The sequence below is a fragment of the Drosophila sulfurigaster genome, chromosome 3 (assembly GCF_023558435.1).
Source record: "Drosophila sulfurigaster albostrigata strain 15112-1811.04 chromosome 3, ASM2355843v2, whole genome shotgun sequence".
Classification (NCBI taxonomy): Eukaryota; Metazoa; Arthropoda; class Insecta; order Diptera; family Drosophilidae; genus Drosophila; species Drosophila sulfurigaster.
This window is the reverse complement of record NC_084883.1, coordinates 6908555-6924884: the sequence shown is the minus strand read 5'-3', so window position 1 is coordinate 6924884 and position 16330 is coordinate 6908555. Positions and strand designations below refer to the sequence as shown.

Here is a 16330-nt window from a genome sequence, read left to right as displayed (position 1 = left end):
CTGCGATTGTATTTGAGTTCCCGTGTGTGTGTATGTGTGCTTGTATATGGGTGCAACCTTGGCTGTAAAGTTTGCCCCAAATGCAGCAGCGACAGGTGGTGTTAACTGCCATGTGCCACTCGGATGTTGCGCGTTGCAAAGTTTCGACAGCTATTTTTTGCACTTGAGCAGCACAAACAACCAGCCAAAATTCAGCAAACAACTTCTAAGGGCGAACAACATCATTTTTCCATTAAGATTCCCCAAACGCCAAGCGAACAGCATGGCGAGATTTTTTAATTCCTATAAACTTTGGAGTAACTGCAACAAAATTTAAATATTTCTTAAGCTTGTCTAATGTTGCGACTTATCCAACATTGGGTCAGTCTGATATTGTGACACTTTTACTTATCCCCCAGTTATATTTGCTGTGTCAGTCGCTCACATATAAAAACAACAATTTTATTAAAAAACGTCCAAGGGGAGAGACTGTCAGTGTGTATGTGTGTGTGGCACGTTGGTCTCTGCTCCTTTTGCCACGTGCCACAGAGCATTAAAACGAAAATTCAAAAATATTTGCAACAATTTGTCACGACTTCTTTTGTACATTTTGGCATTTTCTGTTGTCACTTAACAAATTTGCCGCCTCTTTACTGTAGACACCGCCCACTCTTAGAATGTTTCGTCATCGTCGTCGTCGTCGTCGTCCTTGTCCTCGTCCTCGTTGGGGGTTCGCTCTGTGCTCTATCAGCATATCTTTGCCAGCCAGCAATTTTCCAACTCCATTTCGGAGTACTCATTTTCAGTAATTCATGCGCGTAGACATATAAAACGTATGCGACATAGTCGTATAATATAAGTGGAATCATATTAACAACTGATGTCCTGATAACGTGGCCAGGAGTTGGCAGCTGGCAGTTGGGGTTGCATTTATAAATTGCCGTGTCATTTATTATGACAGCCAGCTTGATAAGGAGCGTATCGCAGAGTGTCTGCTGTGTCTGTGTCTGTATGTGTGGGTGGGGATAAAATAAATGTGATACACACACACACACACTCACACTCCATCGCCTAGTCGCATAATCACACATTTTATTTGAATTAGATGCACAGATGAGACGAGCCAATCAAGTAAATCAAATAGCAGAACTGCAAACTAATTTCGTTTTCAATTTCCGCTCGTGCAAAGCGAACATAAATTAACACACACATCGACATCGATTCAATCAAACATATACATATATGTAGTATGTACATCTATCCATATATACGCAATAAAATGCACAAATTGACTTGACAACAATGAACTGAGATTTCTCAAATGGAGTAAATTCAAACTTTTGCCGCCTACAAAAAGAATTTTTTGATGAAATTCGAAATGATTGCCAAACCGATAGCAACAAAAAAAAAAAAGTTGGCAAACACTTGAAAAATTGCTCTGTGGCCCCAACAGGTGCGTGAGCAGTCGACCATTGCTAAATTGATTGCTTTATACGAGTATCTCACACAGTCTATCTCTGCCAGTCGCCAGTTGCCAGTCGTAACAAATAAAATGTATATTTGATCCGATTTCTAACAACAATACCACAAATCGTAAAAGTAGCAGGACGTCTAGAGAACTTCTACGTCCTCAAAGCAGTTGTCGAAGTTATCTGCAATCACAAGCGATTCAAACATGTCAAAGGCAACACTTAAGCACTTGGATTGTATTACAGAAGAAGAAAAAAAAAACAACACTCATACGCCCTGTACGCCATATGTGCTTGGCTTTCGAGGGTTCAGGGTTGAGGCCTGAGTGCAGGGGGCAGGTGGCAGGTGGCAGGGGGCAGACGGTATGACGACGAGAACCATAATTGATAACATTGTGTTCATTGTGAGCTGCAAATGTGGGCGGGAAGCCGCACAGTTGCGGCATTGCGCTTACTTATCAGACACGTGTTGCAAGTGTATTTAAATTTATGATGAAATGCCACCAACACACCCACGAGTTGAACTTCTTTTTGTTATGCGTTGTTTGAGTGTTCTGCTTCGTAGAAAACTTGTATTTACGCTCACATTTGCCTGCGCGCTGATTAACAAAACAAGAAAACGCGCCGCAAAGTATGCAAAGTTGCCATGGCTCGACGTCGCATCGTCTCTAACACACATATTTCCCCATCGATTTTCCTTGGGTCTAGCACAGACAATGTGTTGCCAGTTGGCCTCGGCAAGCACATAGCACTTAAGAGCTCTACTAAATTGCATCCTCAACCTCAACTTTCAGCTTTCTGTAAACAAACACATGTGCGAGGGTTCTATTTTAAGTTCTCGATAAAGCTTAGATTTCAAAGTGTCACAAAAGCGCGAAATTAATTCTAAATATATTTTTTAATTGATTTCTATTTCTTTCAAATTCCAAGAAATGTAATTATCAGAATAATGCACGAAAGCAATTTTTTGTAGTAACTCGAGAAGTTATTGCTGAAATTTAAAGCTTACTATCAGTCAAGTGTTTATGGTTCAATTTTCACATGAAAGACTTTGAATCAGAATCTAGATTTTCAGTCAAAATATATCTCGTTTGTTTATGCTGAGCTTCATTTAAAATAAAAGACCTTGAAAATTATTTCCTGAGTTCGTTTATAAATTGCCAGCAAGACAGACATAGGCAGAAAATTATATCGATATTTGATATTAGCACAGTAATATTATAAAAATAATTTCAGTGTGACCATAAAGTATTTTCACCATTTTGAAGGGTCAAACTTATGCATCTAATGATTATCTCTCACTGAAATTTCTGGATGCTGACAAATTAAATAGCTATCTATATCGCAAATTTATTTTGTCTTGAAAATTTCAGAAATTTCTCTCGCATTCGTGTGTTTTGAGTCGCCACTAGAGCAGACGAGATGGTTATAACATTAAATTTGTGCGACGAAAACAGAAAGTGCATTAAATATTTGTGCTGCATGGAAGCCGAACAAAAGCTCATTTTAGTACGTCTCACTAAGATTTAGGTGAATAGTAGCTAGTAGCTTCTTATCTGATGGCTTCCACATCATTCTCAAGCGGCCTGTACAAACATTAAAATTTTAATTATATCATGGCTAAAGAAGTTTAGACAAACTAGATACGAGTATAAGGCTGAATCACATAGCATATTCAATATTTAAGGGGGTAGAGTGCTTACTCCAGGTTCAGTGCTGTCGTGTGCATAATTATGCAAATGAACCTGCTGCCCATTGGCTTGTTGGTTCAACGACGTTGTTGGGGAGTGCAGGCATGGGGAGGGAGGAGTATATAAATTCTGGATATGTGCCAACAAAAAACGAAAACTTTCAAAATGGGAACATTTACGAAATACATGAAGTTAGCCAGAGATATGTTACAACAAATTTAATGGGTATATACACGGGTAATTACATGTTAAAGAATGTTATATTCTTGTTCGAACATAAGTATATATAACACACAATATATATTTATAACTCTTGTTAATTAAGTTTTGTGCCTGCACCTTTTTCTTGGTTTTTCTTTCCTTTTCAGCTGCGGCGTTGTCCCTTTAAGAGCATTTAATTTATGGCGCAAATTGTTTTAAAATTTTATGTTTATCTTCACCCATACTCTCATCCACACACACATACTTATAAACACGCTAGTTTGGGTAGGAAAAGGTTTAGATTGTCAAATTTAAAAAGGGTTGTAAGCAAATAGCAATAGATTAAGGTCCAACAGTGATTAGCCAACATAGCATTAATACATAGTATTTCTTAAGAGGAGTAAAAGAAGGGAGAACGTAATATACAACAGCAGAGAGGGGCAGATAGATAGATAGAAAGAGAGAGAGCGAGAGAGATAGAGAGAGATAGAAAAAGAGCGGGGACATAAAGGGTGGTTGAAAGTTGAACGACTTTACCTGAACATTTGAGACCCTGATGGTATATGCCATACAACAGGGAACCACAATGGTCACAGAATGTGGGTCCTGCGTATGTGAATGGTTCGAAGTGGTGCTGAGTTTTTGGTGAATCCTGCGGTTTCGATTTTGTTTTTTGTTTGTTTGTTTAATTTTGAATGCGTGCCACAATTACGTTTTATATTTTTTGGTGAGCGATGAGAATTTGATAGTATTTTTTGTTTGGTTCATGAAAATACAAAATACAATTTATGATAAATAAACAGATCACAATGAAGACGATAAAACATTGCTCGATGACATAAAGCATAACCAAGTTTAACACTACAGTTTTACATTTGAAATTGTGATATTTTCTTTAATGTATTCTGTTTTCTTTTAAATAGTTACTTATTCTAAGTGATTACTAAAGCTATTCAACGGCTACTTACGGCATTTTCAAGTTAAAGTATTTAGTTACTCATATAATATCATCTTATTATTAACAAATGAAATAATCATATTAAATATTTAAAGTTTTACAGTGCCACTTCAATAAATATTAAACTATTTTACAGTTTATTAAAGATCTTACTAAACAAAATGGTATTTCATTTTTTTAAATATATCAAAAAATAACTTCACCTGCGTACAAATATTTATTTATTATTTATATTAAACTTGCTCAATGAATTTTTTCTAGTTTTTTCAGTAAGCATATGATAAATACTTGGCATCTTCTGCATAAATAAATAGAAGTTTTTTCTGTGCACTGTGACAGATAATCAGAGCACACACACATTTTGGCTTGGACAGCATTGAAGCTCAGGTAATATGAAAATCGGGGTATGCTAAAAAGCCAAAATGACACATTTATAAGCCAAGAGCAAAGCTGACAGGACTGTCGTCAGCGTGGCAGGGGCGGACGAAAAATGTGGATATATTAAAGGAAAGCTTTAAGCATTTCCGCAAAAAGAAACCTTGAAGTGACAGCGCAACACAACAGTAAATTTGGGCAACCAAATAAATTGAATTTTGTTTAGTTCTCTTGAAAATGCTGAAGTCGGCGCTTAAGGCTACAGCTAAATATTTAGTTATTGACTCTAGGTTGACTAACTCTGTGTAGTAGCTATATATGACAAGGGAATACTTACGGAATCGATGCCCTTATCCTTGCCTGGGCATATGAAGGTGACGTATTCATGGCACCGCTTGTGAACCACATAGGAGCAAACTGTAAAAAGAGTTAAATTCACTTTAGTTAGATGCTCTGTGTTTTAATCCGATGTCTTTACATACCTTGACACTGGAATCCTTGCTTGCCGAAGCCCCTATAAAATGTCAAATCGAAAACAAATTAGTTAAATTACTAGCACACCGAGAATACTAATCAGCTAATTGAATAGAATGGTTATTAGAAACGCCGTATTTTTTTTTTTTATATATGTACGGTCTTGAATGTGTGTGTGTGTGTGTATGAGTATTATTACCACAAGGCATAAATATTTAATGTGCAGAAACAGCAGAAACGTATATGCACATTTTTGACGTAGCTTTTTGCGAAAGACGTTCATTAAATTCAATCAATATAATTAATATAAGAGAGATAGGTCAAAGGTCAACCCCTTGGGCAATGCAAGCACTGCTCAGGGTCGTCGTGAACAAGTATCCCACTCAAATTATTTTTAATGACAGACAGCCAATTCAAGCAGAACCCAATGTGAATGTAAGAAACCTTTTCAACAAACGTTACTCGCGTCAAAAAAAAAGGATCGTTCAAATTTTTAAATCCACAATAAACACCATTTTCTTGTGTAAATAAATTGTAATAATAATTTTCACAAAGAAAAATTGAACAGAGAAGATTAGTATTTAAAAAAAAGGTTAACAAACATAAACATACATATGTAAGGATGGCGTTGAGATTCTGTTTTTTATTAGGTGATAAATATTTATTTCAAAATAAATTAATATGTATGTAAATACAAAAATTCTACATTAGTAGTCACAATAATAAGTACCGTACTTATCATCATTGTATAAGAAATAGCAAGATGGAAAAACGGCTGCTGCAGTTGGGACTTAGTATTTTTGGTGAACAAATTGGCAGATTTTGTACTCTGTGGTATTTTAAATGTAAGAGTAATAATAATAATAACCTATATACCATTTATAGCCTTCTGTATAATTTACTATTTTGTAGTATATTAATTTGGTATATTTGTAGTATAATACCGTAGTATAATATCTGTTTTTTTTATTGGTTAGGAAAAATAGCTTAAAAATAAATAAAAATATAAATTATACGAATAAATAGATGAAGATTATCTCTTTCAATTCAACAATTTTCATAAAATTCGAACTATGTCCGTCCAATAACTTTGAAATTAAGTGAAAATAGAACAACTGAGCAATACTTAAAGAAATAAACGATTTTAAATTGAATTATTTTCATAAAATGCGAATTAAATTGTCTAACAAGGTTCTCTACAAAAAAATATTACATACAAAAGTTGTACTGTGACGAACGAATTTGCAATGCAAAACATTTCCCGTCATGTTGTCATTGACTCAGCCAACTTTTTCAGCCATCACACACATTTGCCTTGTGTATGTGTGTGTGTGTGTGTGTTAACTTATTTATATTGCCTACTTTTCAGCTTAAGCGTTACGTTGCATGGTCCAGTTGTTGTCGGGTTGGTAGCCGGGTTGTAGCTTACGTGCCATATGAATACAACGAGCGTAGTCATATTAGGCATATTCCATAAGCCATAAATGCCTTGACCACAAGCCGCTTATCGACTGTGCGACATGCCCCCCGAGTAAACTGAAATCGGGCCACGTAAATTGCAATTACAACATTTGTTATTCCGCTTGGCATTTTTAATGCATAACATTACGAAAATAAATTGAATGCAAAACGCATATAGTTAATATCAATGTATATAGTTAATATCATTGCTTATTTGTCAAATGAAATTATACGATTTGACAACATTGATTTGGCATTCAAATTGAGAATTACAATGAAATTGCATAGTTTTAGACGGTTTGTCATTTATAAATTGGTTTCAATCACATTTCGTTGGTTTTGCTTACAGTTTGCACATTTTATGATTCTTTTTGTTTACTAGATTTGCATTTCATTTTAGTTTTGTTTGCGTATTAAATGAACTAGAAGTTAAATTTCCATGCGCCGCGCCTGTAGTTATGCTACACTATTTTTTGTTATTTTTCTCAGTTTTGCCGTATTTCAGAATTTTCTTTTTGTGTTTTTTTTTTTCAATTTTTAATTAAGCGCATTTTTGCCGCTCGGGGTTTCAGCGCATGTCAAGCGTGGCGAAAATAAGTAAAAAAAAAATTATATGCAGCAAATTATAATGGATGAAATTAAAATGAAAGAAACGGAAAATAAAAATGTTGGCAAGGAGAGTCAATTTAACACGCAACCACGAAAAAAGTAAAAACACACGCAAGAGATTTAAGATTAAGTTAAAAAGTTGCACAGATAAAATACTAAACATGCTCGTGACTCATACATGAAACTTATTCACTGATTTCAAGTAATTAGAAATATAGTAAAGATTTTCTCAGATGCAGCTAAGAAAAATATCAATACAACTGCAATTTGGCGGCAATCTAATAATAGAGAATATATGCTTTTGTGGTTCAGTTTTCATGGAGCTTAAAAGTTGTTGTTTTTATCTTCTAATTAGAGTCTTTATTTTACAAAATAATAGACGGGGTCTATTCGATTTGTCAAAATTATATTGTTGAGGGAGTAATATTATATATAATCGGAATCTGCAACAGTTTTCTTTCGAACAAATAGATTTCAACTGTAATAATAGTTAAAGTTTCGTTGATCCTCATTATAAACCAGTAGGAAAATGAGATACCGAATACCGCTTTTTTAATAAAAGCAAGACAGAGCGGTATTATTTTAAAATTTACTAAATTAATATACCGAAAATACTAAAATACACCAAATCCTATATTTTGCATATAAATATACATAGTTCTGTATTCAAAATATACCACAGAGTGCACCAAACATAAGGTTGTAATACCTCTTTATCCTATAGGTAACGGGTATAAAAAACTGAAATTCATCTTATATTAATTATACCCGCTACCCATAGGGTAGAAGGGTATTATAACTTTGTGCCGGCAGGAAATGTATGTAACAGGTAGAAGGAGGCATCTCCGACCCTATAAAGTATATATATTCTTGATCAGCGTCAACAGCCGAGACGATATAGCCATGTCCGTCTGTCCGTCTGTGTGTCTGTATGTCTGTCCGTCTGTCCGTATGAAACACTGGATCTCAGAGACTATAAGAGATAGAGCTATAATTTATTTTCGACAACATTTGTTATGTTTGCACGCAGATCAAGTTTGTTTCAATTTTTTGCCACGCCCACTTCCGCCCCCGCAAATCAAAAAATCGAATAACAAGCGTAATTTTAAAGCTAGAGTTCCGAATTTTGGTATAATAATAACTATAGTATTTAAAATTTCTGAAAATTTGGTTGCGATCAGATAAAAATTGTGAAAGTTATTAAACAAATACTTTTGTATGGGCAAAAACGCCTACTTACTAGGGGTATGAGTTGCTTTGGCTGACAATCTGGTATATTGTGCCGTCTATGGTATATTTTGAATACGTATTATGTCGATATATACCATTCGGTATATTTTTAGCATTTTTGCAGTATATTTGGTATATTTTGTGAAAATACCGCAAAATATATTTCTTTTATTCAAAATGGGTAGCGGGTATCTCTCAGTCGAGTACACTCGACTGTAGCTTTCTTACTTGTTTTTCATAATTTTAATTAATTAATTAAAATACAAAGGATTTTCACAAATAAAATATAGCTCAAAAGTATGAGATTTAACCTGTATTTAATGATCTCGACAGACGAGCTTTCTTAATTTTAGAAAGACTAAGTGAAAGGGGTCTTATTGTCAAAACTTGTAATATGTTATTGCTTTTGTTTTAAAAATAATCTTTGAATATTTAATTCATTAAAATTCAAACTTTTTGAGTAATTTTTTGGCTTCTTCACACTATTATTGACTTAGATAATCGACTAAAAAATCGACCACTTTTAAAATTAGCACTTTAATGTACCATAAAATATAATTATTATAAGCTGTCATAGCCAATACTTTGGTTAATATAATTCTTTTCAAAACAGTATTCTATAAACTAAGATATTAATTAGATATTAGACTAATCAAAAGAGGATTGTTTATTATGTTTTAGCTTTTTATTTAGCTTTCTTAATAATATTGCTTCTGCTTTTGAAATATTATTTATACGATTACTATTAAAATAGTCATATTATATCTTTGTAGTATAATAAACTTGAAGAATCCATTTGAAACTTGACGACATTTATTATGGCATTTAAATATATATTCGAGTTATATCCTTCACCATCTAGTATATATAAGCTAATTTTAAGCTGTCATAGCAAATACTTAGCTTAATCTGTTTCTACGGTTATGTAAGAAAGTAGCACAAGTTTCAGTGCATTTAACAGAAGATACTTAAGTATCTCAAAGAAGCTGGTATTTCAAAATTTGTCAGAGGCACCACATTTCGTTGGGCGTTGTTATGCAAATGATATGCCATAAACGCGCCGCCAGCCACGACTTGCTTGCTACACGAAACATTTGCCCACGTGGGCAGTGGGTTGGTTGAGGTGTAGACACAAAGCGAGCGGGAAGAAGCGAGAAGCCACCTGACACAGCTGTATCATCGCAGCTCGCATATTTGCAACCCCATCGTGTTTGGATCCTGTGGCGCCTCACTTTGCTTTGCGTTGCGAGCGTTGCGTTGCGTTGGCTACGTGCTTGCAACGCCTTTTGTGACGTGTGCACCCAAAGAGCCAACACTATTAATTAAGAGCCCGGCTGAGTTGAGGTGAAGTTGTTAATTAGCTGCTGGCCAAAAGAGGCGTACACAATGTGACCAATAGCAACAACAACATTGTGAAACGCTGCAGTGCCAGCCGCTTATCTATATCTGTATCTCAATCAATGCCTCGAATTGTATCTGTTGGCAAACTTGACTCGTATCTTAAAGTATTTTCACATGGCTCAGTTACATTTCAAGTCTCATTTTTTAGCCATACTCGATTGTCAGAATCGCACTTTAAGCAGTAATTAAATTAATTATTGCCCAAAACGCTGTTGTGTAGCAATTAGCTAAGAGCTTAGGCTAAATGTATATATAACTATAAGAACAACAATAATGATTAACGTCACACCCAAAGTCTGTCCGACTGTTCGGACACTTTGGGCCCAAACTCCAATAGACTTGTTGACATGTGCTCTGCTATTTACTGAGCAATTTTCCAATTAATTTTCATGTCATTTTCATGCTATATAGCTTTAAACTGTCAGCTCTCTGCTTGGGTCAAGCATTTCAGAGTATTTTGCTGTTCATTGTGCATTTTAAATGTGAATTAATTAAGCCAAAGCTGTTGACATAAGTATATTTCGATGGCCTGCCCAAGCTATGCATTTTAAATGAAATTATTAGAAAATGTCAATTAAAATGATAACGCACGATTCTGTATATTATAATCCCTCGTTTTAATAACTTGTCGATGATAATTATGAATGATTCTACAAGGAAGTATTAGATATACTTGAAGAATACCTACATCCACGCATATCCCGATTGATAGCCGCTGTAAGAACCAAAAGAATTAACTTTTTGTAAAAGAGTGTCGCGTATAATTTTGTTGATTCTCTGGCATACTACGCAAATATTAGCTGAGGTCTCGCAGTGTCAACATAATCCAAATGGAGTCGAGAAAATGAACTGAGCTGACCCAAAAACTCTACGGTGTGCCTAATGCGCATGAGATTGGTTTATAATCCACAAGTTTGGGACATAAGCGAGGACCAGGAACAGAGGGAAATACGAGTATGGCAACATTTATATTTGCCTTGTTTTTGGTAGGCATAACATTGGATTAAGCAAGATTTCTACAGTGGGTTTTACCAAAATTAAATGTTATACACGAGCAGTTCCCCAATACTTGCTCTTGCTCTTGTTCTTGTCGCTTGGTTTGGCTTGTGAATTTTAAGTTCCATTGCAATGTCATTAGCTTGTTGTTGGCTTGTGTGTTTAGTTTCTGTTTTTTGCTGCAATGTTGTGTCGATAGACAAAATATCGATTGCTGCTTTGCCCGCTTGGCAGGCGGCTTAGTTATGTGGCCAATTCTGCAGTCACACTGCGTAAGACCCACAAGTGCCACAAGCGCTGCACATGAAACATAATTTCCACAGTATCAAGTAGACTTAGCAACGGGCTCAAAAAATATCGCAAATACTTTCGAATTTTCGGAAATCCACAAGGTTTCTCGAAAGTTAAAGAGTATTCAATGAAATTATAGGGTATAGAGATGAATTTAAATGCAATTTCAATTTCAATTTTAATTTCTATCTCAAGAATTTAATTCTTCTTTACTTACGGATTATTCACTAAAGAGCTTGTAATGATTTACTACATTCTGCTTTCTTATTTTGTATGCTTAGCTTGGTAATAATCCTTTAATTAAAAAGTCGTATGCAAATGAAGAGCCTTGTCTTAATTATTTAAAAAGTTCTTTGATTATTTCTAGAATACAACGAAAACTACAATATCAAAAGCATAGAACAAAAATGTGTTTTTTTTTATAGAGTATAGAAATTAATTTAAATACATTTAAATTTTAATCTCAAGGTAAGTTGAAATTGTTCTTTACTTTAAGGTTTATTACATCAGAGGTTGTAAGGATTTGCTATATCGTAAATGAAAAGCTGAGTATGCTTAGCTTAGCAATAATCCATTAATTAAAAAGTTGCAGGCAAATGATGAGCCATGGATTAAAATGAAAATAAGTTCTTTGATTATTTCTAAGACGCAACTAAAACTAGAATAGCGAATGTATAGAAATCTAATATTATATATATATATATATATATATTAATATATAAGGTATAGAAATGAATTTAAATAAATTCAAAATTTAAATTTCCATCTCAAGCTAATGCTTAAATTTTTCTTTACTTAAGGATTTTTACTAAAGAGCTACACCATAAATGAAAATCTGTGTTCGCTTATCTTAGCAATAATCCTTTAATTAAATAGTTGTTGGCAAATAATGAGCCATAGCTTAAAATGCAAATAAGTTGTTTGATTATTTCTAAGGCACACCTAAAACTAGAATAGCGAAAGCATTGAACAAACGTCTGGTTTACTCACCATATAAAGTCCTTGCAGTGCGAGCAGAATGTGGGCTGCTTAAAGAAACGTGCGATGAAACAATGATCCTTGACATTGAAGACGTTTTTCTTCTTCAAGGCTCCTTTACGCAGACGCGACTTCATTTTATTCTCACCCACGGCCTCGCCCTCCGCCCCTTGGCCCTGGCTTTGCTGCTCGCCATTATTATCGCTGCTCTCCGACATGTTGTTGTTGCACTTCGCTTTGTTGTAGTTGTTGTTGTTTATTTAGTTGTTGTATTTTGCAAATTGCACAGATTATTTAATTTGTTGTCGTCGTCGTATTGTTGCTGCTATTGTTGTTTTTGTTGTTGTTGTTGTATTTCGTGTTATTTGCTGTTGCTTTAGTTGTTGCTTCATTTGATTCTTGGCTGCTTTGTTCACTTGTTGTTGTTGTTGTTTTGAATTTCTTTGGCTTTTTTTTGGTCTGTTTTAGTATTGATTTTTAAATGACTGGCAAAATGCTTAATGCTTTTGTTTGTTCTTCGGAACCGCACCAGAAACTGGAGATATAAGGTAATTATATTTTGCTTACATTGATTAAAATGCAAATGAGATACTTGGTCGAGTTTGTGCGAAACGAATAACGAAACGACACAAGGCACTTAAATCTACATATATCACACAAATATATGCGTTTAATTTCATGTATTTATGTTGTTCGCCTTTTGACATTTTACACAAGATTTTTAATTTATCGGCGAACGGAATTCATAACTTGAAGATTGACAAACAACCACAAAACAAGACAGTTTCATTCAATTTCTTTTAATTTTAATTAGAGTTCAGTTCATTAACTGCTTGAAACAACAACGTAATCATTTTCATTGTTGCTTTCATTACATTTTTTTATTGCTTGTGATTGAAAATGAATATTATTATTTTATATCGTTTTGTTTTCGTTTAGCTCGCGCGTGCAAATAAAGAAGCGAAAATAATTCGATTCTTATTAATTTAATTTTGTTTTTATATTTTGTATTTTTTTATGTTATTTGTTTTTTGCATTGCCAATTTCGTTCGTTTAAATAGACACGTTCCGTCGCTTCCGCGCTAAGTAGCTGCCCACACAACCCCCTCTCACAACCCCCACTACAAATGCCACCCTGCTGTGTGTGTGCTCGCACAGTAAAAAATCTATAAAGTTTATATTGAATTTACAGGCGGTCAGGGAAATATGTTAACATATGCACGCCTGCCACCAAGTGAGCAAGTGTTAGTGCGTGTGTGTGACAGTGTGTTAGTGTGTGTGTGAGTGTACATGTTCCAATGGCAAGCAACAGTTTCAGAAAACAATAAATGGATCTGTAAATTCTGCTGTAATTATTCGTGTTTGCATTTCGTTTCGCTTCAGCTTATTTTTGGCAGTTGACAAATTTTCGAGTTGCTGTTTTGGTTTTGATTCTCTTTCTGTTTGCACGCGACGTGTCGCTGTTTGTTTACTTTCGTTAGCACTCTCCCTCTCTTTCTCTCTTTCTCTGTTTCTTTCACTCTCACTCTCACTTCATGGCTCGCAACTCGCACTTCGCGCTGAAATTCCAAGAGGAGCGACCGCCTTCGCGTAGTGGCCAAGATGTTGTGAATGTGCAAATATTTTCACACGTTGTAAAAAGCACAAAATGTAAGGCACAACACTATGTATGTGTGTGTCCCCCTTAGTTGTATCAACGTGGTGAGTTTTGCCACAAAAACACATAAATACACGCACTCACACACACACACATACACACATCGAAAGAAAGAGAGAGAACGAGAGATAGAGACTGAACTCCGAGAGGTTGAAAACACACACTTGTTGTTGGCCCCAGTTAAAGTTGTAGGGGCGCCTCTTTTTATGCTCTCTGTTGTGTCCACTTCAACTGCTGCTGACACGAGTTTTGTCCACAGCACGTGCGCTTCGCTCGAGTTACAAACGCGTTCTAATGCCACAGGCGGCCATTTTGTGCTCTGTTTGCCATTTTCCATAGCGAGCTTTTGAGCATGTCGCCGTCTCTGTTAACTAACAGCCAGCTGTAAGCTCGCACTCTACGAAATTACGTATACGCAGCCAACTGTTATACTTATGTCATGCGTCTGCGAGCCTGCTAATTTCCATACGACGACCACAAACGTTGACTTTGACTGGCGAACGGTGATGCTGCTGCCGATGACGATGATCGCGTTAGCATCATTTAACCGCTAATTGACGATGCTTGTGGCAATTGGCCGAAACGTGTTAATGCCGCGCTGCGTGTTTTTTTCGCTGTCTGCCTCGCGTCGCGCTGCTCAATTAAGCTCATAAATGCATATGAGAGCTGTTTGGGAAGTGCTCAAGTCACTTTTAAATACAACCACTCACATAAATATCAATTCGTTTTGCTACAAATTATATAAAACACAAGCTACCGAACTTCAAATACCCTTGGCTGAAGCTCTTTTAATAGAAACTAAAATAAATCATTAAATGAAAATAGTTGAAATTAGCATACACTTATTTTGCAATCCGAAGTAATTAATTCTTTTAAACAAATGCAAGGTACCAAACTTGAAATGCACTTGACTGAAACTCTTTCAGCAACTGACTTTCCGTCTATAAATAAGTAACACAAATTTTTTGGAGTAGTGACGTTATTTGGGCTACCAGAAGAATCTGAATGAAATTCTTAAACTAGAATCGAGAGGTTCGTATCGATGGCTCCGAGTTCGGTTAATATTTTCAAAGTCAATTCAGAGCTTACGCTGAATTTTTTTTGAACAAAAACAACACCGGAAATATCGTTGAAACTCTTACATTTGAAACCCCGACAAGTATTTTTACTTATGTATATTCATGACGAACTGAACTTCTTTATCGATAATGTGTCATATATAACAAATAACAAAATTAATCATTAAATACACATCGATTGCAAATCATTGGTTAAGTGAATTTAGCATTGAATTATGTTTAATTAATGATTAAATACACTTCGATTGCTAATCATTACATAAGTGAAATTAGCATTGGATTCTTATTTGCAATCCAAATAAAATTGATTATCTCTAGCAGCATTGTTAAGCTACCCAATTGGTAAATTAGTTGAAATAAGTTATTAAAGACCGGATGGTTAGCACAATTTATTAAAAACTGGCTAAGCGATTGCCTTTTCGGCTGCTGCTGCAATTGTTGGACTGGTCTGATTATCAACGGGTAACTGCAACTCACTTGTATTTACGACGCTGCTAACTGTGTGTATTTACGTGCCACAACCGCAACCTTCAGGTGATTCGTGTTTTTTTATTAGCACCCAAGTGCAAAATCTGATAGCAAAGTGTCACGTTTCGGCTGTGGAGCACTGAGTAACGGCACAACTTTTGCGGCTAATGCAATAATTATTTATGCATGTATTCTACACCCAGATAGAAATGGAAATATCTACAAGTTGCAGATATAAAGAGCAGCATAGACCATAAATAATCAAAATATTTTTGGTTTTTTTTTTTTTTGTGCTTTGGGTTTCTACATAGAGTTTGGGTCAGTTGCTCAGATTGTTTTGCTCGGTTTGTTGCGATGAACTCTAATAAAAACGCCAAATATTTGTGTAAAACTCATAAACTATGCACACACAGAAAGCCACAACACACACGCACACTCTATATATGCAAATTGTAATTTGTGACTTAAATGTTGTGGTAATCATTTTCTTGCTAATGGATTTTGATTTCATGCTGGATAAATTGTTTGCACTTACAGTTGGCATTTTAAAGTATTTTGTTAATGTAACGAGAAGAGCAAGAGTACGTAAAATCTTTCGAAATACAAGAATGCAGAGCATGTTGATGTAGTAATAAATTTCAATGAAAGCCGCAAGCCAATTAAAACCCATTTAGAATGTGATGAGTGCTTGAATTAAGTATTCGAATTGCTGTCACATGTTTCATCTCATTCTGCATGTATGCACAGTCGATTGATAGTTCAAGGACTTCCGATGGCACTTGGAAAATCCTCAAATCGAAAATTACACAAAGCTTTAGCAAACTTGAAAGTGAAAGTGATGATAGCTTTGTTGATCTGAATTTAAGGTAAACCTTTCACTTCTTCAATCTCTTTAAATTACCATAAAATTTGAATATCATTTGCATATGGTTTTGGGTTTTTATGAATACAGCATTGTAAGCACAACTCTTTGACCCAATTAAAGTTGTGCTTTTTATGGAAGAAATGAATCT

At 35.1% G+C, this 16330-nt stretch overlaps 1 protein-coding gene across 8 annotated transcripts in view; it reads right to left on the bottom strand.

The window, feature by feature from the left end:
* LOC133841259 (protein kinase C, brain isozyme) overlaps window positions 1-16330 on the bottom strand; it is a 29655-nt gene that overhangs the window by 11960 nt on the left and 1365 nt on the right. Inside the window, exons 1-6 of one of the 8 annotated variants that reach the window (XM_062273625.1) lie at window positions 13933-14064; window positions 12126-12648; window positions 10537-10563; window positions 5156-5187; window positions 5011-5090; window positions 3878-3992 (exon numbers count right to left, since the gene is read on the bottom strand). In XM_062273625.1, the coding sequence (XP_062129609.1) occupies window positions 3878-3992; window positions 5011-5090; window positions 5156-5187; window positions 10537-10563; window positions 12126-12331 (460 nt within the window). In that variant the 5' untranslated portion in view covers window positions 12332-12648; window positions 13933-14064. Of the gene's footprint in view, window positions 1-3877; window positions 3993-5010; window positions 5091-5155; window positions 5188-10536; window positions 10564-12125; window positions 12649-13585; window positions 13604-13645; window positions 13866-13932; window positions 14066-16330 lie in introns of those variants that run through there. The other 7 variants (XM_062273624.1, XM_062273621.1, XM_062273623.1 and 4 more) reach the window with 7 other exon arrangements.